General features: G+C 44.2%; 1 protein-coding gene across 1 annotated transcript in view; it reads left to right on the forward strand.

Annotated features, from left to right (window-relative positions):
- The first annotated feature begins 562 nt into the window (after positions 1 to 562).
- LOC149284487 (actin filament-associated protein 1-like 1) overlaps positions 563 to 24,874 on the forward strand; it is a 102,533-nt gene continuing 78,221 nt past the window's right edge. The window contains exon 1 of the mRNA XM_089496680.1: positions 563 to 789. Within this exon, the coding sequence (XP_089352806.1) occupies positions 774 to 789 (16 nt within the window). The 5' untranslated portion in view covers positions 563 to 773. The remainder of the gene's footprint in view (positions 790 to 24,874) is intronic.

A 24,874-nucleotide genomic window follows, 5' to 3' on the forward strand; every position in this document is an offset into this window, starting at 1 on the left:
CACTTGGGCAAAATCACACTCTCTCAGCCTCAGAGCGAGGCAAAGGCAAGCCTCCTCGGAACAAATCTTGCCAAGAAAACCCCGTGGCAGAAGGAATGTAGAAGGCACACAACAACAACAACAACAACAACACACGACTAATCGGCACAGGTATAAACCCCATTGATTCAGTGGACCTGTAGTAGTAGCAGTAATAGTAGTAGGGCCTGGAATGGGGCCCATGGCACTGCAAGGTGGGGGCCAGTCAGGGAAAATGGGGACGGTACCAAATGAAAGCCAAAGCCCTGGCCTCAAGAGGTTTGCTCCACGCTGCTCCTCCTGGGCAAGAGGTGGGGAAGGAGGAGGCCCGGCCTCCTTTTTCTAGGCCCGTCCTCCATCCCACCTGCTGCCCAGGAGGAACCCCCAAGGGCCTGGAGGCCTCCTGTGCCAGGAGGGCTGTGTCCTCCATTGTTCTGCAGCAGGTCCCCCTCCGTTTCGAGAGGGCTTTGTCCTCCTCCTGGGGGCCCCTGGGCGGGACTCCCTCCCTCGGCCCTCCTCCTCCTCCTCCTCGGCCGCACCTGAGCCGGAAGGGAGGCAGCCAGGGAGGCAGGGAAGCCGCCAAAGCCCCGGACCCACAGCAGCAGCCACCAGCCAGCCAGCCAGCCAGCCCCTGGGCTCCGGCGGAGGGAGAGCCAGCCAGCCAGCCAGCCAGGGAAGGAGGGAGAGCCGGCCAGCGGAGCTGCGGGAGAGCGGCCGAGAGGCAGCAGCCCCGAGCATCCCTCCCTTCGCCAGCCATGGACCGCCTCAGCGGTGAGTCCTCCTCGGGCTCCGGAGGGCCTGGCAGCAGACCCCCAAAGCCCAGGCTCTGCCTGCCTCCCTCCCTCCCTCCCTCCTTTCCTTCCTTCCTTCATTTCTTTCTTTCATTTCTTCCTTCCTTCCATCCTCCATTCCTTTTCTCTCTCCCTCTCTCCCTTTATCATTTTATCCCTTCCTTCATTCCTTCCTTCCTCCTTCCTTCCTTTTTCTTTCTTCCCTCTCATTCTTCTTTTCTTCCTCTCTCCCTCCCTCCCTTCCTCCTTTCTTTCTTTCCTTCCTTCCTTCCTTCTTCCTTCATTCCCAGACTATCCATCGCCTGGAGCCGGGGCTCTAGAGGGCGGATGCAGGGACCAGGGAGCGAGACTGGGGCCGGCGGAGGAGGAAGAGAAAGAGAGCGGAGGGGGCCCTCCTGGTCCTGGTCCTGGTCCTGCCTTGTCCTGCCGCCGGGGCTCCTGGCTCGGCCCTTGCTGGTGGGCCACTCGCTCGGGGCCCCTTGGTGTGGCTGGAGGAGAGGAGCCGGTCCTTTTCCCTCGGAGGGAAGGCAGCAGGACCGAGGGAGAGGAGGAGGAGGAGGAGGGTCGCCATCCTGCTCCTGCTCCTGCTCCTGCTCCTGGCATTCCTTCTGGTGCGGGTGCTGGGTGGCCCTTTGGGGCCGTGGGAGGGCCTCTGTGACTGTCGGGGGCTCCCAGCCCAAAGAGGCGCCCCTGAGGCGCCCTGCTCCTTGTGGGGGGAGCCCTCCTTCGGTTCAGCCCTGCTCTGGGTTGTCTCCTGGGCCTCCCCACCAAGGCCCACAGAAAGCCTCCCCCTGATCAGGGCCTACAATCCGTGTTTTTTAGTCATGCTCAACATGGAGGACGTTTGGGCATTTTTCCCGGACAGAAGGTTGAGGAGTAAGGCATGTCCTGGAAAAGGAGGACATGTGGCCACCCTGTTCCATCCTGATAGAAACAAGGAAAGCTGGGGCATGGAATATGCTGCTTTGGTGGTTTCTAAGCAGAGGCTGGATGGCCCCCTCTCACAAGGGCTGCTTTGACTGTGAGTTCCTGCATGGCAGAAGGGGGGTGGGTTGGATGGCCCTTCTTGGCCTCTCTGTGCTTCTCTGTTGTGAGCCCCCTCTAAAGTGAAGAGAGCAGTGGGAAAGCCCCTGTGCCCTTGGCAGGGAAATGAGGAGGGGCAGGATAAAAAGGTAAAGAGGATCAGGTGCACACTGTGCATTCTGGGAATGTTTGAAGGCATCCATGGGAGCATTGGCCATAGGCCAGAGAGGGCTTCTGGCATATCTGTGTGACTAGGATGCCTTGTGTGAAGTTTCTTCAATACTACTTTTGTGGTGCCTGCATAAAGGAGAGCATTGCAGCTGTCAAAGGGTGAAAGCCAGCCTGGGAGACTGGATTTCTGGAACATTGCTCTCGGCTTGGGGTGGCTTCTTGAAGGCTCCTTCACAGTGCTTTGCTAGAAGCCAGTGCCTTATCTGTCCATATATCAGTTTTCACATGTTTCTGTGAGTGTGACAATGTTAGCTGGCCAAAACAGACACTCTGGCTTTTCTCTCTCCCAAAACGCCACAGAACAACCCACAGGTCAGTTTACATTTGTGTCTCTGGCCTGGGGGGAGCAAAGCCAGAGTGCCAGCTCCTGCCACATTTCAAACATCACAATAAATGAATCACAGACCAAAAGTGTGTGTGTGTGCGTGCAGTGTTGTTTGCCTGCTCCCAGTGCAAGTGATCAAACAACACCACTTGCTGCTTATAGACAGCAAAACAGGGCTCCAGAGGCTTCTTGTAACATTCACACACTGAGCCAGTGTGGAAACCAGTGCACTTGTACAAATGGCTGTGGACTCTCATCACCACACTGCAGACAGAGGTCAAGAGGCCGCCTTACTCTCCCATGTAAAAATAATAGGTGACGCTTTGTCAAAAACTAAGAGCTTGTCTACATGAATGGTTTACTCCAAATTCCTCCCGGACTCTCTGCATCCTGTTTACATGTTGTTGTTGTTGTGTGCCTTCAAGTCATTTCTGACTTATAACAACCCTAAGACGACCCTATCATACGGTTTTCTTAATAAGTTTCTTCAGAGAGGGTTTGCCATTGCCATCTTCTGAGGCTGAGAGAGTGTGACTTGTCCAAGATCACCCAGTCAGTTTCCATGGCTGAGTTGGGATTCGAATCAAGATTTCCAGAGTCATAGTCCAGCACTCAAACCATCACACCATACATGACCCAGGGCCAAAATCCTAAATTGGGTCTGGACTGTTTTAAGGATGTCTACACCCCCATTCAGGCTCTCTCCCTCTAACTCACATTTAAATTACTCACCTTTTGTGGCAGGTTTTTGGCTTTCTTCACAGAGGTGGCAGCCTTATGAGCCACCTGGCACCACTGCTGTGGGCACAAGTCACTCTGAGATCAGAATGAGGTGCCCAGCATTGAAAACATGGTTGGTCACCATGTTCTCACCTCAGCAGCAGTACTGCATGATAAATGAGGACCATGTGGGAAGACAGCCACATATCTTGTGTTGTTAGCTGTGAGATCTGAAACATCACAGCAAAAGAGAACAGGCATTGGGTAATTCAGGGCCAGAGTACTCAGGGGACACTGTGGAGTATTCTGGCAAGTGAAGACGGGGCCTAAGGGATATTGTCGTACCCTCACATGTATCTACGCAGTTGTAAGCTATGGACTAGTCAAGGACTGCTCCATTCACAACTCAGCCTGACATATTTACTTATGAGGAGTCTCCCCTGTAAGTGGGAGCCCTTTCCATTGTTTCACAGTTGCTCAAATGTGGCCTGTTTTGCAGAGAGCGTTTCACAAAAGCAAAGTGATTGTGGCTGTGGTCTTTGAAAAAGATTAGTGTCCTGTTGTCCATAATTATGAGAATGATATGAACAGGAAATTTTGCATAGATATTTTCTGGTAAAGAATCCAGGGATTCAATAAGCATAGGTGAGAAATGATATATTTTGGATATCCTGTCACAAGCGAATTTGTTGTAGCCTTGTATCTGTGCAGGCTGCACAAGGGGTCACCTGCATCAATACTGTCCACCCTTCTTTACATCTCTCTCAGGATGAAGTGAAACATTGCCACAGAGTGGAATCTTAACTGTTCATGTCTGGAAATTGTATGTATATCTCCTCTATATACAGTGTGCATTCCAGCAAGAGTCTGAGCAGCTGCTGTGTCTGTTGAGATAAGTTTCTTGCTATGATATGTGGCTATAAATAAATTCTTTTCTGCACTTGACCACACTTGGCTACTGCTGAGGGTTGCACATTTTGGTGGTGGGGGAGAGGGGGGTGGCCAAAGAGGTTTGTCTACTAGACAGAGGAGAGCAAATGCCAGTAGTGCAATCTCCGTCTGATGCCTGCAAGGCAGCAGCACGGAATTTGTGGAAAAACAGGAAGGAAAGGAAACCTCCCTGTTCTGCCCTACAAAATGAATGATGATAGTGTGACTTTTGGACCCTTGAACTTTGAAACAGCTTCAGACACAGGTAGTCAAGAGGTCTTATTTTTCCTCCATACAAAAATGATAGGTGATGCCTCCTCAGAGGAAACGGTGGGATTGTCCCATCTGCACTTACCTCTAACCAGTTGTAAACTATTGAACATTCAGAGACTGACCCATGCACTATTCAGGCCCTGCCTCTGGGTACTCAGCTATCTCTTGGTTTCTATTGTCTCCTGACCACTAGCTCAGCTGGGTGGGACTGATGGGATTTGGAGTCTAGCAGTGTTCCCCACCACTGCCTCTAGGCTCTGGCTAAAGGTTGGCCCTTCTTCATTCTTATTGTTGTGTACCTTCAAATCATTTCCTATGGTGACCCTAAGGTCATCAAACATTGATCAAAATGGTGACAGCAACCAAGAAATCATAGGAAGACTAGGAATGGGAAGGCAGCTAAGAAAGAACGAGACAATATCCTAAAGAATAAACAACTGAGCACTACAGTTAGAATAGTCCAAGTCTCTTTTACCTTTGTAATGAAACTGGCAGGAACAGTAATGAGTTAAGTATTAATTAACAAATTGACAATAAGATTTAAATATAAAGTTGAGACTGGATTTGGGAAGTCAGTTGTTAGAATTATTTTATTTGGTTTATTTAATTGTTGGTTGTCTATGATATGTGTTTTTCCCCTATGTTTTTATGTTTTATATAAGATCAATAAAGATTAAAAAAAAAGAATAGTCCAAGTCATTATATTCTGCACCACCATCTATGGATGTGAGAGCAAGATAGTGAAACAAGTGTATAATAAGAGTGCTGTTGATTCCAAGGACAGCCAAAAAAAAAAAAAAAAAAAAAAAAAGGGTCCTTGAACAGATCAAGTCTGAAATCTCCCTGAAAGCCAAGATGATCAAATTGATGCTGTCATACTTTGAATACATCATGAGAGGGCATGACTCATTAGAAAAGACAATAATCCTAGGAAGAGTAGTATAAAAAGAGGAAGACCAGAGGCCAGATGGATGAACTCAGTCAGGAAGGCCACGGGCCTGAGTTTGCAGGACCTAGGCAGAGCAGTGGCAGATAGTGGGTCTTGGAGAGGTCTCATCCACAGGATTGACTCGAGGGTAGTTACCAACAATAAATAAGGTGATCCTATCATGAGATTTTCTAGGCACAAATTGTTCAGAAAGGGGCCTGCCTTGTTCAGAGAGGGGCCCTCTTGCCTTCCTCTGAGGCTGACAGTGTGATTTATCTAAGATTACCCAATAGGTTTCCCTGGCCAAGCAAGGATTCAAACCCTGATGTCTCAGTATCCTAGTTCAACACTCAAACCACTTCACCACACTGGCTCTTCGTCATTCGTATAAACCTTCCAAAATTCAAAGCAATTATCTTAAAATAAGAAGCACAGTTACAAAACTTTCTACAAAGATCTTGCTTGGGAATTCTGAGCACTGTATTCCCCAGTGGAGGGAACCTGTTGAAGAATGAAAGCCATTTCTGAAATATCATGAGCCCAGTCTGTAGGTAATCTTGTGCAGACATTGCTTGCAGGCAATTAACATAACATTTGCATCTGTTTATTAAGTGCCTGCTATTGAAATGCACATCACAAGAATGTCACACTTAAGTGCCCATGTGTAAAATTACCCCTCAGCATAAAGAAACCAGCCTCTGGGTTAGAGACAACTTTAATTTTGATAAATTTATGTACTTGTATAAATCACAAATTCTGAAGAACAGTTTTCCCCAGCTACACGTCCTCTGAATATGTTAGACTTCAGCTTCCATCATCTCTAGCCAGCATATCATCCAACACACCTGATTGGGGAAAGGCTGCTGAAAGTGATCAAGAATTGAAGTTTCTGTTTGCAAAATAATTATTCACCCCATGGTTTCTCCAGTGAGCTGAAAGTGATATACATGGATCTACTTTTTTCTGCTTAATTTACAGACATGTGAGGAAAGTGAGACTAAGAGAAAGGGACTGGCCTAAAATCACCCAAGTGAGTTTCATGAGCTAGAGTCTACATCTTCCAGATCGCAGTTCAATAGTTATAACAACAACAACAGCAATCTAATTCCACCCTCATTCTCAGTGGTGAGGCAGCATCACTCAATTTATCTGGTGAGGTAACCATTTGCAGATTGAGTCTCCCTTATCTGGAATTCAGAAATTTGAAATACTCTAAAAAACAAAACGTTTTTCATGGGTGGCTGAGATAGTGACGGCTTTGCTTTCTGATGGTTCTGTGCTCACAAACTTTGTTTCATTCACAAAATTATTTTAAAATATTGTTTAAAATTACTTTCAAGCTATGTGTACAAGATGTATATGAAACTTAAATGATTTGTGTGTCTAGACAAAGATATCTTGTCCCATCTCCAAGATATCTCAATATGTATGTATATGCAAATACAACCCCCCCCACATCCAAAATCCAAAACACCTCTAGTTTGAAGCATTTTGGATAAGGAAATACTTTCTTTTCTTCTCTGAAATTAGCTAGCTATTATACTCTGTGTTGGATTAGAGGAGTAAGAATAGCAGACAGTTATAGGAACGTGTGGCATGGGTGCAGAGCTGTGGTACAACTGTGGCAGAAGCACTAGAATCACTTTTTTCCTTCCTTCCCTTTCTTCGCTTCCTCAACCTGTTGCTGTACATTCAAGAAGAAAATTGAAAATGCAGGAAGGAAAGCAGATCTGAGAGAGAAGAAAGTAAGAGAGGACAGAATAGGAGTCAAGATGTGAAAAAAATCATTTTGTTGGATTACAACTCAGGAAGTGGCCAGGGAATTATGGGAGTTACTGCCCAAAATTATAACTATAACACTCACAGCTTTGGTAGGAAATCCTGCATGAGAAACTGGAATGGTATGATCATGTGAGAATACACTCTGGAGAATATGATTTGGTTGTTCCCCTTGCATCCCACCTCTGACAAGTGTGAAATAGAGAACTGTTATTACTTGGATAGCCTCCTGTTTAAGGAGTGCTCTTCCTAGACCTAACAAAATCTTATCTAAACAGTGTAGAAATGCCTCTATTTGGGATTGTTGTGGGATTTTCTTTGATAGCTTCAATGCATAGCACATTTTTTTAAAAATAAAGAGCTTATATTAAACTCTTGGCACCTGGACTGTCTAGACTAATGTAAGAAGTTTATCACACGGGCCCTAAAACGGGCCCATTGCATCCTACAATGGGGGTGTGCATGGAACGGGATGGGGCTAACTGCATTTTACTGCACAAGGGAACGCCGCTGCTGCCACTGGGCATTCCAATCGCGTCCTCCCTCTGTTCCAGAGGGCGCAATTTCTGAGAACACTTTAGAACAGTTCTCAGAAATTGCGCCCTCTGGAACAGAGGGAGGACACAATTGGAATGCCCAGTGGCAGCAGCGGCGTTCCCTTGTGCAGTAAAATGCAGTTCTTAGTCCCATCCCATTTTTAAGTCATGCATGGAAGAGAACTGTCTTATGATATATCCAATGCATTTTGGCCCTGATCAGTAGTCTTTTAGCAGTACATCTTAAAGACCATTCAACTGTAGCTGTGTTTGTGTGTATGTTTCCTCCCCCCGCCCACCCAAAAAAATAAGTAACCATGCTGCTAGCTCATGAGGGGAAAAAACACAAAAACTAGACTTCTAGGTGCTGAAATGGCTGACATTGGCCCGATTTATACGGGCCTTCGAGGTGCCCCCATCATGTGCTAAGGGTTGGCCGAGGACGCACCATCTTGTCCTCACCGCTAGCATGTGATGGGGGCATCAAAATGGTGGTGCCCTATACACACGGGCACCGCCATTTTGACGTGATGAACGTCCCAGAGCCTTTGTGATGCTGCAAGTGCGCCATCGGCACATTGCCACATCACAAAGGCGCCACAAGAAGGACCCCTTTTTGCGGGTTCTTTTTGTTCCACGACGGAGCCACGTGGTTTGGCCGCTGCGGCTCCCTCGCAGAGCAAACCAGGGCAGCGGAAGACCGCCCTTTTTGGGTGGGCTGTATCCCTCCTGAATTTCTTTCATGGGGTTCTGTATGTGTGTGAGAGAGAGTGGCCTAGCATTATCACCAGTCTCAAGACAGGCTCCAACTGGTGATTTATCTCCCCAGACAAGGGGCAAACAACAAGGTCACCCACAAAATTCCGAAAATCTCACCAAATTTGTGGGGACTGTTGCAGTCAGATAGACTGTGGAACAGATTCCACCATCTCATCCCATTGCATGCAAGCCTTAATGGACACTAAAACAGCAACTGTACTTTCTTGCTTTAACTATCTTTATAATAATAATGGGATTTATGGGAAGAAAAGAAATCTTCAGTCTACTTGCTCTGCATTTATATTAGTGGTTGAGATCTTGAGGATTACTGCTAAGAAGTTTTAAGACTATAGACTGGAGTCAGAAAGTTTAATAAATTTGTGAGTAAAAGAAAAAAAATTGTGGATAAAGGACATAGTAATGTGGAATTATTAAGTAAACCCCTAAAGTTGGAATATTAATGTTTTTTTGCAATTGTTGTTGCTTGTCTTCAAGTCATTTGAAGAGGCTTATCGCATGCATGCTAATTCAGCTTATCTTTATCCAGTTTAAAATTTAATTTGGGTGGCATCCTGATCACCTGAATACCGCCCAGGTCCATCCTCACTTCCAGAGCCACTCCTGGCTCTTTTCAGATCCAGGAGTTTTCTGAGTTAAGAAAATGGCCACCAGAGCAGCTCTGGAATTTCAAACTTGAAAGATGTAAGCTGAATTAACATGCATGTGATAAGCCTCTAAGGCAACCCTGTCACAGGGTTGTCTCAGCAAGATTTGTTTGGGGGCAGGGTCCACCATTACCTTTTTCTGAGGCTGAGAGAGTACGACTTGCCCAGTGGGTTTCAGTGACCAAGCAGGAATTCAGACTCTGGTCTCCCAAGTCCTAGTCCAGTGCTCAAACCACTACACTACTCTGGCTTATACTTTCAAATACCTTATAAGTAAAAATGGATTAAAAGAGTGAAGCTGGTTTGTTTTGAGAAAACAGAGTTGTTTTGATGGGAAGAAGCTCTTCATTGATAACAGCTTGAATAACATGAGAGTTTAGTCACTGTGGGCTGTGTCACAAGGTTAACCCTTCACATGCCAAAATCTGGTTTAATAGAAGAAGGGCAAAGATGCAACTCTAGGAAGAGGATCCTGATTCAACAATATGGCAAGAGATTCAGCAGCAAATTATATTGATGATCAATGACTTTAAGAATTATACAATGAGATTTAGACTAAAATTTGATTTGGAGGAAGAAACGGACAATGGGGAAACTGAATTTTTAAAGAAGGAAATGGATGAAGCAAAGAGCCCAGGAATAGAAAAGTGATGGAGAGTTTTCTTGGAATGTGAGGTAAAAATTGTAGTCAAAGGTTTGTGGTCAGAGTGAGGGGTCTTGGAAGACTCAGAGCTGATGCTGAAGGAGAATGAAGGTGACATTCAAAGTGACACAGAACCAAGGAACAACAAGGATCATGAAGAATTTGGGGGATGGGGTGTTGAGATAGACAGATTAAGGATCTTTTCTCCGGAGAAATGTTTTTCCCTCAGGTACTGTGTAATTGGATGAAAGGTGCACACTTTGTTCAACTGAAGAGATTTGGTATGCTGGGGGTGAAATTCAAGTAGGACAAAAAGAAATAAAGGCTGATCTTGCTGGATTTAAGATGTTATGGTTCTTGTTACATGATGTTTTAAGATTTCAATAAGGTTTTTATTATTTGTGGCTGGTTTAACGTAAAGAAATAGGTCATAAAACAAAATCTGTTGATTTAAGAAATTATTTAGAAAGGTTACCTAATTTGATCAATATGGGTTTTGAGGGTTAAGTGCCTAGAAGAGAGGAATTTGAGTGAAGATGGTTCAAAAAGCAAGTAAGGGAAGCCAAACAACAACAACAGGGCAATTTATGTGATTTGTATTAATAATAACCAGTGGTGTGATCAAGTGTTGTACAACAGTTGAATTCAAGCAGCGATATATTCCTGTGCGTTGTATTCTCTCAGCTTTCTTCTGGGCCCTTAGTATCTTGATTTACACATATTGTTTAATATTTTAAAAGAAAAGTAATATTGCACACAGATTTCCCTGTTTCAAAGCTGTGGGTTTGTTTGTTTGTTTGCTTGACCCATAGGGGAGCCTTTAATTACTTTTGTGTGCTTTCTTGGGTTCTGGTCTGCAGCATGTGGGCTTGTCTTACCAAAAGGGTGACATTAGATTGGGTGGGAAGAATCCTGAATCATTCTTGATCTGCTGCCTAAAATCCACTTTGGGAATTCCACCCTCTCCTAAAATGCAGCCAGATTTAAGGGTGTGTGTAGTGAAGGAGGGAGGGGCAGGGATGGAATCACCCCCCAGCTGTTACTGAGCACAGCACATTGCTCTCCCCCACGTTGCTGCAATTCTTTCCTCGGGAAGCTGAGACACTGCAACAGGCAGGGAATTAATGTCATGGCAGCTCTTTATAGAAGCCCATTACAAAGAAGTTGAGGGAACAGACTCTGCCATCTCCCCCATATTTGCTTTCTGCTTTCTGGGTTTGGAGGTTTGTGTCAAGGTGCTAGCATGGACTCTCTGGAAGCAGGTGAGTGTTAAATGGATCCCAGATTTGTGCCTGTTTGCTGGCATCTTCTTGGGTAGGCTGCTCCTTGCCCAACATTACTTTGGTTTTGTGAAACCCTAGAGATCTTCCATTCTCTTGGAATGGTGTTCTGACATTGCCACAAGAACTCAAATACATCAAAGGCTTTCATGACCAGCATCCATAGCTTGTTTTTTGTTTTGTTTTGTTTTTGTGGGTTTTTTGGGCTATGTGGCCATGTTCTAGAAGAGTTTATCCCTGAACTTTCATCAGCATCTGTGGCTGGCATTTTCAGAGAATGTACATCAAGTACATCTGTTTGTGTCTATAATGCTATGTCCACACTTGCAAAGATATGTATAGTCATACCATCAGTGCCTGGTGGGTTTTTTGTCAGTGGGGTGACTAAACCACTCTGGCCTTCAGTCTGAACTATAACAAATCTATCCAAGATGATGAAGCCAACTTCCAAATAGTTTCAGTGCCTTCGGTAGCTCTTTTAAAGCACCAGGAACCAACTCATCACCTCACTAATATTTGAGCCATTTGCTGCCACTGATCCATACTTACATCTGTCTCGTGCAGCTTTCCCCTGACTCAGCATTGCCTGTTTGCTGTCTTCCAGTTATGCTGGAATTGTGCATCAGAGTCTGTAAGGCATATATGGTGTAGCTACCTTGTGTTTATAAGTGAAATATCTTAAACAATTAACAGTGCTGAAGAGGGAAGAAATGATGTGTGAAAATAAACCTAGGCACAAGCCACATCTTTGACAAAAGTTCGAAACAAGCACAAGGATGTGAGCAAGTGCAGTGTTGCTTTCTGTGGATGACTATAACAGTTCTCATTATCAAAGAGGCAAGCTGCTGTTTGAACTATGGTTGGTTTGGTTTGTCTCTTCAGTAGAAACTCCTGAAATGAAACAAGAAAGCAAAGCTCCACTTCATCTTACTTTTTTGTACTAAGGCTGCTATTAAGAAACTCCAGAGACCTGTGCAATGCATTAGGAAAGTGTGTCCACTATCCAGATTTGTGAAACTAGATGTAACAGTTTCTAGACTTATGTAGGCTGCAGTAGGTGACAGAGGCAAGATTTCTTGCTCCTTTCTAGAAGAAAACAGTGTGGTAAACTGATAAGCTGTTACAACAGTGCCCTCAGGCATGTGAAAACATCTAGTGAATGGGATCCTCATATTGTATCCCTGAAGAGTGCAAGCACACAACTTATAGAAAATAAACTGAATGACCAATGTGCCCATAATATCTACATTTCTGTAGCTAAGGGGCTGGAAACATTTTGTCCATCAGCTTGAAGACTGTCTTTGTAAATTATTGTCCATTTGGGACAGAAGGGATGTTCCAACAGTTTTCAACTCCACGGGGAGCAGGTATTTTGTAAAGCTAATGGGTCTTAATTGACCATTCCAGACAAAGAAGATTTTCACACAACATTGCTATATCGTTCCTTTAACGTCTCAAAGTGTAGTGGAATCGTCATAACAGATAGACGATTCCAAAAGATTTTCACATGAGGCTGTTAGTGTTCTTAAATCATTGCTCAAACATTACTGTGTCCAGTGTGTGAATGTAACTGTTTTGAAATCATTTTGTAATCATTTATTGCTGAATTCTGATATATCAACGTTTTAAGAACACTAACAGCCTCATGTGAAAATCTTTTGGAATCATTTATCTGTTATGATGATTCCACTACACTTTAGGACGTTAAAGGAACGATATAGCGATGTCGTGTGAAAATCTTCAAAGTCACTCAAAATACTCTGCATTGCAACAGAAAAATGTACAAAAATATATTGCAGATATGAATACTCTTCCCCATTACCACATGGATTACTGCTCAGTTACCACTCCCATTATGCTGTGGATTGTTGCTCAAAGTAGACCTGGAAACTTGAGGGAAGACACTAATTGAAATTGCCAGCCTTGCTAATTGGTAGTTGTTGTTGTGTGCCTTCAAGTCATTTCTGACTTATAGTGACCCTGTCACAGGGTTTCCTGGGGCTAAGAGCATGTGACTTGCCCAAAGCCACCCATAAATTTCCATGTCCAAGCAGAGATTCAAACCCTGATCTCCAGAGTCCAAGTCCTATGTTCAAACACTATGCCATGCTGTCCAGTGTTTTAATCTCATAAAGCCTGATTCCATGACACCATTGTTGAGCTCCTACTGTAAAAGAAAGATTGGACAAGGAGATGATCCACAATGGGTTACATAGGATAGCTGTTTGATCAAGATCAAAACTTAATCTGGGATACTTTATCTTCACACTGAGAAAATGCTTATAGCCTTATCTGCAAATCTGCATATGATTTTTCTGTGTAGAAGCAATTGATACAGGAAGGTCTGTTAGGAAGTGCTGTCTCAAACTGTGGCCTTGGTGCTGCACCTGATTCTCCAGCAGCATTCACCAGTGGGTGGAAGTAGAAAGGCTAGCCTAAAAATAATAATATGATAAAGCTAACTCTCATCCTGTTCTCAGCTGCGAGAACTACTGGAGAATAAGTCATTTACTTCAGTGGTGCTTCCCATATTCCCATCCTCCATCACAAGTATGGTGAGGCAGTGGAAAGTCTTTGGTTACTTACTGCACAGCTGTTGTGGCCACACAGGTTTCCAGACTGAGCAGATCATGTTACAGACAGCACAGTAGCAACCCATCCATTTTCCAAATTGCTTGACAAAAGGATGATGTGGGAGACTTGTCATCTCTATGGAGTGCTCTGCTCATACTTATAATGAAGCATTGGAAAGCAAAGTTGTATGAGCATGGAAAGGTTGAATCCCCACCCCCAAAATAAATGCATTTATTTTAGAAATTTGAGAAAATAAATCATTTTGAAATTATCTCTTTTTATCTTTTTTGATGCTTTTGTTGTGTAGCATTGGGCAAGATGCAATTAAGCTGCTGCTGTTTCAGAAAAGTGTGTGCATGTGTTTAAATAAAGATCACTTAAGAGAGAATAGTGTTATTCTTTTCAGTCAGTAGGCTCCGCTGAAGAAAATAAAGGTTTTTCAACAGAGGCCTGCAAAATTTCATTGGCCTCCATTGCAAGCTGTTCAGTGGTTACCACTTACTCCTTCTCTCTTTCAAAATTATGGTAGTTCAGTAAAACTAACTACCATGGCTCCACCTCATGGAATCCTGGAATTTGTACTTTTGCGAAGACTTTAAAATTCTCTTCCATAGAGCTTTAGTGCCTCCCCAGACTGCAAACCCTAGGATTCCCAGTCTGCATCCATAGCAATTAAAGTGGTATCAAAGTGCTATAATTGTGTAGTGTGAACGAGACTCCCTCTGACATGGAGGAGGGGAGTCTGTTTCCTGTTGTGCCTCAGAGGCCCTCTTTGAATCAAAGAGGATACTCCACCTTTCTTTTGAGTTCTAGGCTCAAGGAGTGGGGAAAGTGAAATTGATCTCTACACTTTGCTATACATCTGCACTACACAATTATACTACATTGATACCACTTCAGCTGCCATAGCTCCATCGTATAGGATCCTAGGATTAATAGTTTGGTTAAACCCTTGGAATTTTCTTCTAATGTCCTGTAGTGCATCCCACTGAATGACCACACTAGAGCTTTCAAGCAGAAAGTTTTTCCCAAATAAAAAATTCTAGAATTCCTAAGACACAGCCATGAAGTTTAAGCAGCATTAAAGATGGACTGGCTAATGCAAAGTGGCTAATGCATATTGACTGTTTGTGTTGTGCTGTAGAGACTCTGGGGATCTCTAGGTTGAAGTATGAGGATGGGCTGAGAGGAGACACAGATATGGCATGCTGATTGCTGCAATGGCATTTAGGCACACAAGGTTTTGAAAGTACAGTACTCTTCACCACTAACAGGCAGCTGTAAATCAGATGTCCCCAACTTGTAGTCCAACACATCTGGAGGATATCAGTTCCTATTGTCTCCACACAATGCGGGCATTAGAGATGATTAGAGTTGAAGTCCAATACATCTGAAGAAGCCTCAAGTCAGGCAGGCTGCTATAAGCATTGCACTGGCCCAGGATGTTTATGCCCTTTTTACGCCAGGATCCTCCTGCCCAGCTCCTCCTGTGAATTCTCCATTTCCAATTCCTTGACATCCCCTGGAGAGGCTCACCTCCATTGTCTGAGGTCTGGTGCAGGATTACCCCTAAAAAGGTATTTTCCATCCTAGTGCCCTCCCAAAAAATTCCCAGACCAGGGAGACTCACCACCACCATCTCTTTTTCTGGTTTTGGGTGGATGATAATATTTCTTTTTTTTTTTTTTATCCACACACTTTTTGGGGTGAAGTTTTTTATTCCTTCTGTCCCACAATAGTTAGGAGCCATGCATCTCTCCAGATGTTGTTGGACTGCAGGTCCCTGAAGCCCACCCTCACCACTGGTGGTAATAAGTGTTCAGAGTAGCTCTTCAACAACATCTGGAGGTCCACATCATTCTCACCCCTGCCCTATATACAGCACCTCCTAGCTGCTTTTCATTACTTCCCAGTGTGTGGGAATGTGGACTTATAATTGTTGACAGTGCCCTTTATTTGCTTTTGTTGTGTTTCTATTTCATGATGTAAACTGGATTTTTTTTTTTAAAAAAAAATATACAGTTCATACATTTTTAATCAGCTGGTCTGTAAACTGCTTTGGGGGCATGGTTTGGATGGGAAGCAGGATACAAATAGTAAAGAAAACTTCCTCCAGAGATTAAGGGAAGGATTCTGTCCAACAAAAACTGGATTTGGTGACTAATTAAGTTATATCTGCAGATATTGTCTCAGTTTGCGTAATGAATTCTGTATCTAGGACGGACAGAGGTAATAAGCTGTATGAGGCATTGGTGTTTTTCTTCACCAACAGAATTCTCCCTCCAGCCACCCACATACATGCAAAGCTCAGCTCTGAAGATTTCTCTAGACACTGCCCAAATGTTTTCTCACTTCTCTATGCAGTTCTCCTCTGTGCAGATTAGAAGTTTCCTTTTTATTATTTAAATAGATGCTGATGGGATGGTACATGTTCATTAACTCAGGACATATACATGAGTGTGTTTGCATATAGTGCTGCAAAAAAAAAATGTTTGAGCTAACTTCATTAAGGAGTGTTGTTTTACTACTATCTCACTTTCATCTGGCCTTCCTTTTAGCCATAGGTGATGCCATAGGCTTCTGTCTTCTGATAATCTTTGAAGGAAAAGCAGTATCCCCACTTTCACCGAGCATCATCTCCCTACTAAAATATATCTGTAGATATGGGTTAACTTTGCATAGGGATAGAGATCTGTTTGATAATGGACTCTTACTACATTGTATAAATCACTGTACTAAAGACTGCTGCCCATACTCAGGTTGCCAGACTGGTTCAGGGTGAAACACTGAGGCTTTAACATACCTTTTTAGCCTCTTGCATCCAATTTAGTAAAGAACTTGGACGATATGGCCTTGACAATTCAGTCATAAAAGTAGGCCCCAGTGTAATCCTATATTTAATTATCCAGAATCAGTGGGACTTAATTGCAGGCAGAACTTGGAAAAATCTAATGAAAAATAACAAGTTTTACTTGTAATTAATTATTATTTTTGGCAAGAACTAAGACATAGCTAAGTTAGATTACAATTATAATATAGTGAAGACTAATATCACTCCTCCTGCAGTACAGATGGTAATTGTAATTAGTAGCTTGCTACTCTCTGGAGAATAAGAGCTTGGGACAGTAACCAACTACTTTTAAAAGTAACTTCCTGGACTCTTCTTCCAAGGAGTTGAATAAAGACAATTTGCAGCTGAAGTTGGATGGTGCCAAAGTACCCCAATATATGAGTGTTAGAACTCAGCAAGTGGGTACAAGAAGCTGCAAGCTGTGTGTGTTTTCCAGGTTCTTTTGTTGGCACTGTGGCATCTAAGACACCAACTTGGCAACAGCATTTTTGGAGGAGGAGGAGGAGGAGGAGGAGGAGGAGGAGGAGGAGGAAACGATATAGACTGAACAAACATAATCCTTATGAGTTGGGCTGGAACTTTTGCTTAGACGCTGTGAGGAAGCATCAGTGGGAGCAGGATTTCCTGGTATTACATCCAGGTTCTTGCAGTTCCTGTAGAGGAAAGATGTGTCTTGGGAGCTATTGTCATACTTTTCCAGCTCTCTCTAATTCTGATCCAGTGTCTTTTAAGATTTTGCCCTCTATGCATTTTAGACTTCAGTTCCCAGAATTCTTGACTATTAACCATGCTCCGTGGGGTTCCTGTAAGTTGAAATAGGGAGTGCTGCCACAATGTTGAATTAATACAATTTAACACCACTTTGACTGTCATGGCTCCATCCTATGGAATCCTGGGATTTGTCATTTGTTATGGCACTAGACCTCTCTGACAGAGAAGGCAAAACTATAGATCCCAGAATTCCATAGCATTGAGTCATGGCAGTTAAAGAGGTGTCAAACTGCATGAATTCAGCAGTATAGATGTAGTCTTAGAGCACCTTGGCTGTCCAAAACTGCAATAAACCCAAAGTCCATTGTTGAAGAGTCAAACATTTGGAGCTGGGGAGAGGCGCAGGGGATGGTCCCTGACCTCCTGTGGACAGGGTCTTGCAATTCTGTATACGCTTTACTTGGGGATAAGAACCCTTGCATAAAGTGTTCCTTAAGGTTTAAGGAAACATGTGTATAATTTCACTGAAATGGAGTCAGCCAGTGTCCTAATGAGCAAGGAGCTTTTTGCAGCTCAGATCCGGGGTTACTGCAGGTCCAATGATGCAAATTCATGTGAATGTATTATCAGATGAGATTCCTTTCTATGGGCGCTCCTTCTGTGGCGATTCCGCAGTGATTCCAAAGTGACCCCTCATTTTGGTGAAATTGGAAAAAACTTACTTCGATTTCACTTCGATCCTGGCTCCAGTGACCCCCTGCGACCTATCCCATCATCCCCTGACTGCTCCTGCATCCCAATGAAGGATGACAGCTAAGGAGGGGGCAGGGAAGGAGGACAGCATCCAGAGCCCCACTGAGCATGCACAAGGGTGCCGATTCGAATCGTTGAATCCTCCGGTGTGGTAATACAATGTGCACTCACCACACTTTGCTTGAATCCGCATCACGTGACTTGTCTGGAATTGAACCTGGTGTGGTAAAATATCATGTTTTAACGTGAATTTCCATTGCTAGACAGGAGTGACTCCAAATCTGGTGTGAAAAACATCACGTTTCACGTTGCTAGAACAGGAGTGACTGCGGATCTGAGCTCCAAACCCCCCACATGTGATAAGACTCCAAGAGTAACCAAAATAGGTGGATTTCTTTTTCTGGGTATCTTGCCTGGGATTATTCTGTGCCTGTGGATCTGGTGCAAAAGCCCTTGGTTTCAGCTGTGCATCCCTCTAAAGAGCATTTCGTGTTTTCTGGGGTAGAATATGCTTCCTATCTCCAAGTCTAGCTTGGTGTCTCTCTTTTTAGGGCCAGAGAATTGTGATACTAACCTGGGCAGTCTCCCACTCCCACCCCAAGTGTGACCTTCAAACTGTGACCATCTTCTTTTTGTAGGCGGCTACCTCTTCATCTAATTGTACTGTTGTTCCTGTTTTATTTTTCTGTTGATAATAATGCCTCCCCTTTCTGCTGGCCACAATTTCCCAGAGGCTCTTTGAAGCCCCTGCTTGTCTGTGGGTTTTATTCATAAGCTATTTACCCTGTACCATTTCCCAAAACCAATGCCAATCCAGGAAAGAGAGAGCACTCCAGAGCATGAAATTGTCGTTCCCTTGGGCTTGGGGGAGCTGGAAAACAACATCCAAGGAGGGGAAGGTTTTTCTCCCCCATCAGGGTTCTGTCTCTCTGACTTGGTTTTCCTTTCAGCTCTGGGCCAGGCAGCTTTTCTGGGCTTCAGCCTCTATGTTCCCGTGGGCATTCATAGCTTTGTGTCTGTCTCCTATCTATTGGTAGAGTAGGACTCCAAGACCATGCAAATCTGCTGCTTTCTCCACTCTGTAGTGAGTGTTTTGAAGAATCCTACACCACAGATCTTCCTTTTTTGTTTTCTTTTTCTTTTTTAAAAAGTAAGTTTATTTTGGGTGGGTGAGTAATATTAACAATCTCTCCTTTGGTCTTCTAAGTTTGTTTTGATACATAGCTGAGCAGGTCTGGCTGTTTCATTTGAAAAGGACATGATGGCCCTTCTTTAACTTTAAACCCCTTGATGCTGTGTTTGCTGGGCAGAAGACCAATGCCTGTGGTAGGACTGTGTCTGCTACAGTATACACAGAGAGGCCTATCTTAATTGCACTGATTATACATTCCCTTGGCATCAGGCATACACAGCACCCTCCCAGCAACTGGCGTTCAGAGGCAGGCTGGACATGTAAGTGTAGTGATTAGCAGCCACTGATAGCTTATCCTCCACAAGGATTGGTCTAATCCCTTTTCAAAGCTGTCCAAGAGGTTTTCTACTACAACATCATGTGGGAATGAATTCCACAGTTTAACCATATATTGTATGAGGAAGACTGTTGTCATTTCTAAAATTGATGACTCCATGTTCTGATACTGTGAAACACATCTATCTATTGATAGTCACCTGGCATACAGTTACATACATTCTGTTATAGATCCCCAAAATATACCTATTTTTCTAAAGTAATGAGCCCCAAACATCAAAATATTATTATTATTATTATTATTAAACTTTATTTCTATAGCGCTGTAATTATACACAGCGCTGTACAAAGTCGGTAAAATTAGGAGTAAATAAAAGCCTGCCCAAGGCGTACATTCTAAGATAATAACAATTAAAAGATGAATAGATAAAATTACCATATAGAAAAAAGAAAAAAAAAAACAGATTAAAAACATCAAATATCAAACAAATCACATCACATCAAATAGTGTCAGACAGCCAGATGACAATCACAAATTCCCTGAGAACGCTTCCCTAAACAATATGATTTTCAGCTCTGTCTTAAAGCTGGTTAGGAAAGTGATGAGCCGTGCATGCAGAGGAAGAAGGTTCCAGGAATGAGGGGCAGCAAGAGAGAAGGGACGGATCCGGGATGGGGCAGAGAAAATCCTAGGTTGAGAGAGGAGACTTTGGCTACCAGAGCGGAGAGTGCGAGTAGGAATGTAGGAAGAGAGAAGATCGGTTAAATAAAGAGGGGCCAGCCCATGCAGGGCTTTAAAGGTGAGTAGCAGAAGTTTGTACCTGATGCGGAAAGGAAGAGGGAGCCAGTGAAGGGAAGACAACAGAGGGGAGACATGATCATAACGGCGAGCGAGTGAAATAATGCGTGCAGCTGAATGCTGAACAGAAATTAATGGGTGGAGGTGAGAGAGAGGAAGCCCTGCCAGGAGGAGGTTACAGTAGTCTAGTCGTGAGACCACTAGGGCATGGACCAGTGTTTTTGCGGTAGAAGCTGAGAGATATGGGCGGATTTTGGCGATATTATAGAGAAAAAATCTACAGACTTTGGCTGTAGTTTGGATCTGAGGGATAAATGACAAAGAGGAGTCAAAGATGAAACCAAGACTGCGGGCTTCCTGGACAGGCTGGATCGAGATGTTATTGACGGAGATAGCAAAGGAATAGTGAAGGGTGGGCTTAGGAGGGAAAACAAGAAGCTCGGTCTTGGACATATTGAGCTTCAGACGCCGATGGTGCATCCAGTGGGAGACAGCTGTTAAACAGGATGACACTTGCTGCTCTAACTCTGGTGAAAGATTAGGGGTAGAAAGGTACAGCTGGGTATCATCGGCGTAAAGATGGTAGGAGAAACCAAAAGAACTGATAAGTTTGCCAAGGGAGAGTGTGTATAGAGAGAACAGAAGGGGACCCAAAACAGAGCCCTGAGGAACTCCAACAGATAAGGGGACAGAAGACGAGGTCTGACCACCCGAGACCACTGAAAAAGATCGATCTGACAAGTAAGATGTGAACCAATCGAGAACAAGGCCCGAGAAACCAAGGTTAGAGAGTATATCTATCAGGAGACAGTGGTCCACGGTGTCGAAGGCCGCAGACAGATCGAGTAGGACAAGGATAGAATAAAGGCCATTCGCCTTGGCCCGCAAAAGATCATTTGAGATCTTAGTAAGGGCCGTCTCTGTGGAGTGCCGTGGGCGAAAACCAGACTGGAAGGGATCCAGAATGGAGTTGGTTTCAAGAAACTCAAGACAGCGTGAATAGACAACTCGTTCCAACACCTTAGAGAGAAAAGGAAGAAGAGAGATTGGACGATAGCTAGCCAAGGAAGAGGGGTCGAGAGAGGGTTTTTTCAGGATAGGGGAAACTAAGGCATGTTTGAAGACTGAGGGGAAGGAACCCGAAGAGAGAGAGAGATTAAAGATATAGAGGAGGGAGGGTAACAAAGAGGGGGCTATAGAGATTAGAAGACGAGAAGGAAGTGGGTCAAGAGAGCAGGTGGTGGGTTTTGATGAGTTCAACAGCGAAGAGAGTTCTTCCAAAGAAACAGGAGGAAACACGGAGAGTTTATTAGTAGGAGGGGCGAGGAGATTAATGGTGGGAGCCAAATCATGAGGAATTAACTCAGAACGAATGGTAGTGATCTTTGTAATGAAGAAATTGGCGAAGTCGGAGGGAGAAAATAATGGAGAGACGGAGGGAGGGGAGGGTTTTAACAGTGTGTTGAAACAGGAGAACAGGCGCTGCGGGCGCCTCTCGTTGGCGCAGATCAATGATTTGAAGTAGTCTTGTTTTGCCATCGACAGGGCGCGTGAAAAGGATAAAAGAACGAACTTAAAATGGATAAAGTCGGCCCACTCCCTAGACTTTCTCCAGAGACGTTCGGCTGCTCGGGAGCAGGACCGGAGAAATCTAACAATGGGAGTGATCCAGGGCTGAGGCCTAGTCGTAGAGGAAGAGGAGGACACGCGCATAGAAACTGGGGCAAAGCTGTCAAGAGTTGAAGAGAGAGTAGAATTCAGTAAAGACATAGCTGAGTCAGCAGAGTCCCCAAGATTGAGAGAAGCTAAGGATGAATCCAAGGACTGAGTGAGATGGTTAAGGTTCAGAGAATGAAGATCGCGGAACTGGCGGAGGACAGTATGACGGGGAGGAGGGATGTAGGTAAGAGTAAAGGAAAGTAGGTGATGGTCAGATAGTGGGAAATCAGAAGCCAAGTAGTCAGACACGACACACTTGGAGGGGAGAACTAAGTCGAGACAGTGACCAAGGGAATGAGTTGGAGAGTTGGAATGGGGTTGGAGACCGAAGGAAGCTAAGAGAGAGCTAAAGCGAGAGGTTGAGGAATTCTGGGGATCGTCAAGGTGGATCCCCAGAATTCCTCAACCTCTCGCTTTAGCTCTCTCTTAGCTTCCTTCGGTCTCCAACCCCATTCCAACTCTCCAACTCATTCCCTTGGTCACTGTCTCGACTTAGTTCTCCCCTCCAAGTGTGTCGTGTCTGACTACTTGGCTTCTGATTTCCCACTATCTGACCATCACCTACTTTCCTTTACTCTTACCTACATCCCTCCTCCCCGTCATACTGTCCTCCGCCAGTTCCGCGATCTTCATTCTCTGAACCTTAACCATTTGCTGACAGGGGAAATTGCTCCAGTCGCTTAGTCATTTTGGTTGCTTTTTTCTACATCCTTTCTGGCTCTTACATAGCCTTTTAGAGGCGTGATTACCAGAAGCATAGCTATTAATCAACTGACCTGGGAACTAGTTCTTTTTTTATTTGGTGGGAGTTAACCAATCCCCCTAGCAGGTGAGCTGCATGACTCCTTTGACTGTCAAGATAGAAAAAGAGGGCCACAGGATGGTAATAATCACGAGATTTTGTTCCCATTATGTCAGTCCAGGTAATAGGAATCATGGTGCTTGCACATACCTCCAGTGTAACTCACTAGTGGGAGGTTGGCAACCATTTCTCCTAGAGGGTCAGCCCAATGGCAAGCTTTCTTTGGGGCACAAAATCACCAACAGTTCTGTCTCTTCCATGACAATGGCAGAGCAGCAGATCATTTGGGGTTTAGCAGTACATCTCTTCTGAGGGTTTGCCACATGTGGCATGGGTCTCAATGTAATCTCTTCAAAGCACTGGGATTCTGCATGCTGATCACTTGTTGTTTTCAACCGATGGATCAGACACATACATATGCCATGCTTCCTTTGCTGCATTTCTGCCCTTGCATGTCACATCCAGTGGAGTGGTAGCATGATCCTCACTTGACAAAGTGGTTACAGTGCCATGGAGAGAATCCTTGTTGGCGCTACCTTGTGACTAAGAGAGTCATAGTTACTCCTGCATGTGTGAAGGCTAGAGGCTTCTGTGTCCAACAAGCAGTGGGCTTAGTCTGAACTTTAATGGAACTCTCCTGGGTATTATACCCTATGCCCAAAATTAGGACCAGTACATTGGATAGCTCCTTTGCAGTTCAGACCAAAAACCAGGAGAAGATGAACCTTTCTACTGACATGAAGCCACTATGTATGAAAGAACACCTGTAAAGTGTGTCATGGAGAGCTCTCTCTGTGTGTGCACATGCCTTCAAGTTGCCTGTCAACGTATGACAACCTCATGAATTCCACAGTGTTTTCTTAGGCAAGGAATACTCAGAGGTGGGTTTGCCCATTCCTTCCTCTGAAACATAGCCTACAACACCTGGTATTTATTGGCTATTTCCATCCAAGTACTAACCAGGACTGACCCTGCTAAGCTTCCAAGATCAAACAGGATCTCCTGGTGCCTTTATTTAGTGTATTTAGACCTCCATAGAGATCTGCTGAAGGTGAAATCATGGGTGCAGAAAGGGAAGGAAAAGGAGTATTAGGCATGTCAGTTCCCAAGATTAGTTTGTGACAAAATGTTGTAGTAGCGAGCTCTCTGTCTCCTTTGCTTGACTTTTCTGCATAATGCATCTAGAAAGAAGAGTGTGTGTGTTTGTGTAAAAGTGTCTTGTGTCTTCCAGCAATTATAGAGAGGTGCAGTTTCAGCTGTACTGGAAAAGCTTCCACCCACCACCACTCTGAGGACTGTGGAAGTGTGTGAAAGGGGGGGGGGAGTCACATTAATTGATGCTTTGTTCCATTTTCAGGCTCATGTTCCTGGTTGCCACAGCAAATCTGATAGCCCACCTAACCTCTAAGTCATTTATTGAAAGGATCAATATGTATCACTTTTCTACCCACCTGGGCCCTTAGAGCATTGTGCAAAACAAAAATGCCATAGCATAAAAGCTAAAAAACTAAAAAGAAGTATTCCTTTAAAAAAAAAAGTAGGCCAAAGCAATTTCAAAAGCCGAAGTACTGGTGAAACAACAGAATTTTTACTGCCTCGCTAAAGCTCAAGGGGTGTGTGCATGGAACCAGCCTGACCTCTCTTGGAATGGAATTGTACAGTTGGGACTGTTGTGGGGGAAAAAATCAGGAGTGTACACCCACAAACCTTATCTGTCTGGCTGATGGACAGGACCTCTGATGAAAATAATAAATCATGGACAACTCCTATGATAGGTCTTGGAAATAATTCTGGCCTCAAGTTGATTCCATCCTGCCTGCCTCTCAACAAGCTCTAACCTTGAAGAGGGAGAAAATATGGGATAACTCCATGAAATACTTTAAATTGCTTTACCCTGAATAGAGAGAGGGAATGTGGTATTACACCTCCAATGGAAATTATCTAACCTTCCCCTCACAGTGGGAAGCCAACTGTGTGGGATGTGCACAAAATACTACACAGTAACCAGTTTATTTCTGCAGGAATTACATGGGTCAATACAGGGCCAGATCTACTTTCAGGCAGAGTGAGACAAACACTTCAAAATATAGAATAATTACTTAATGTTAGCATTTGTGCCACTTGGGACAGAAGAGAGAACCAGTTGACACTGGACATTTTATAGCTAAGGCAGAAATGGAGAGGTGTGTAGTGTAACTTAGGCCCAGTACAGACGGTCCTTACGTGACGTCATCGTCATGTGCTAGGGTTGCCTCGGGGTGCTCTGCCCACATGCGGCCTAACTCTAACACATGAT

This window comes from Sceloporus occidentalis, unplaced genomic scaffold, assembly GCF_023333645.1.
Source record: "Sceloporus occidentalis isolate IW3139 unplaced genomic scaffold, rSceOcc1.0.p SCAF_92, whole genome shotgun sequence".
In the NCBI taxonomy this organism is placed as follows: Eukaryota; Metazoa; Chordata; class Lepidosauria; order Squamata; family Phrynosomatidae; genus Sceloporus; species Sceloporus occidentalis.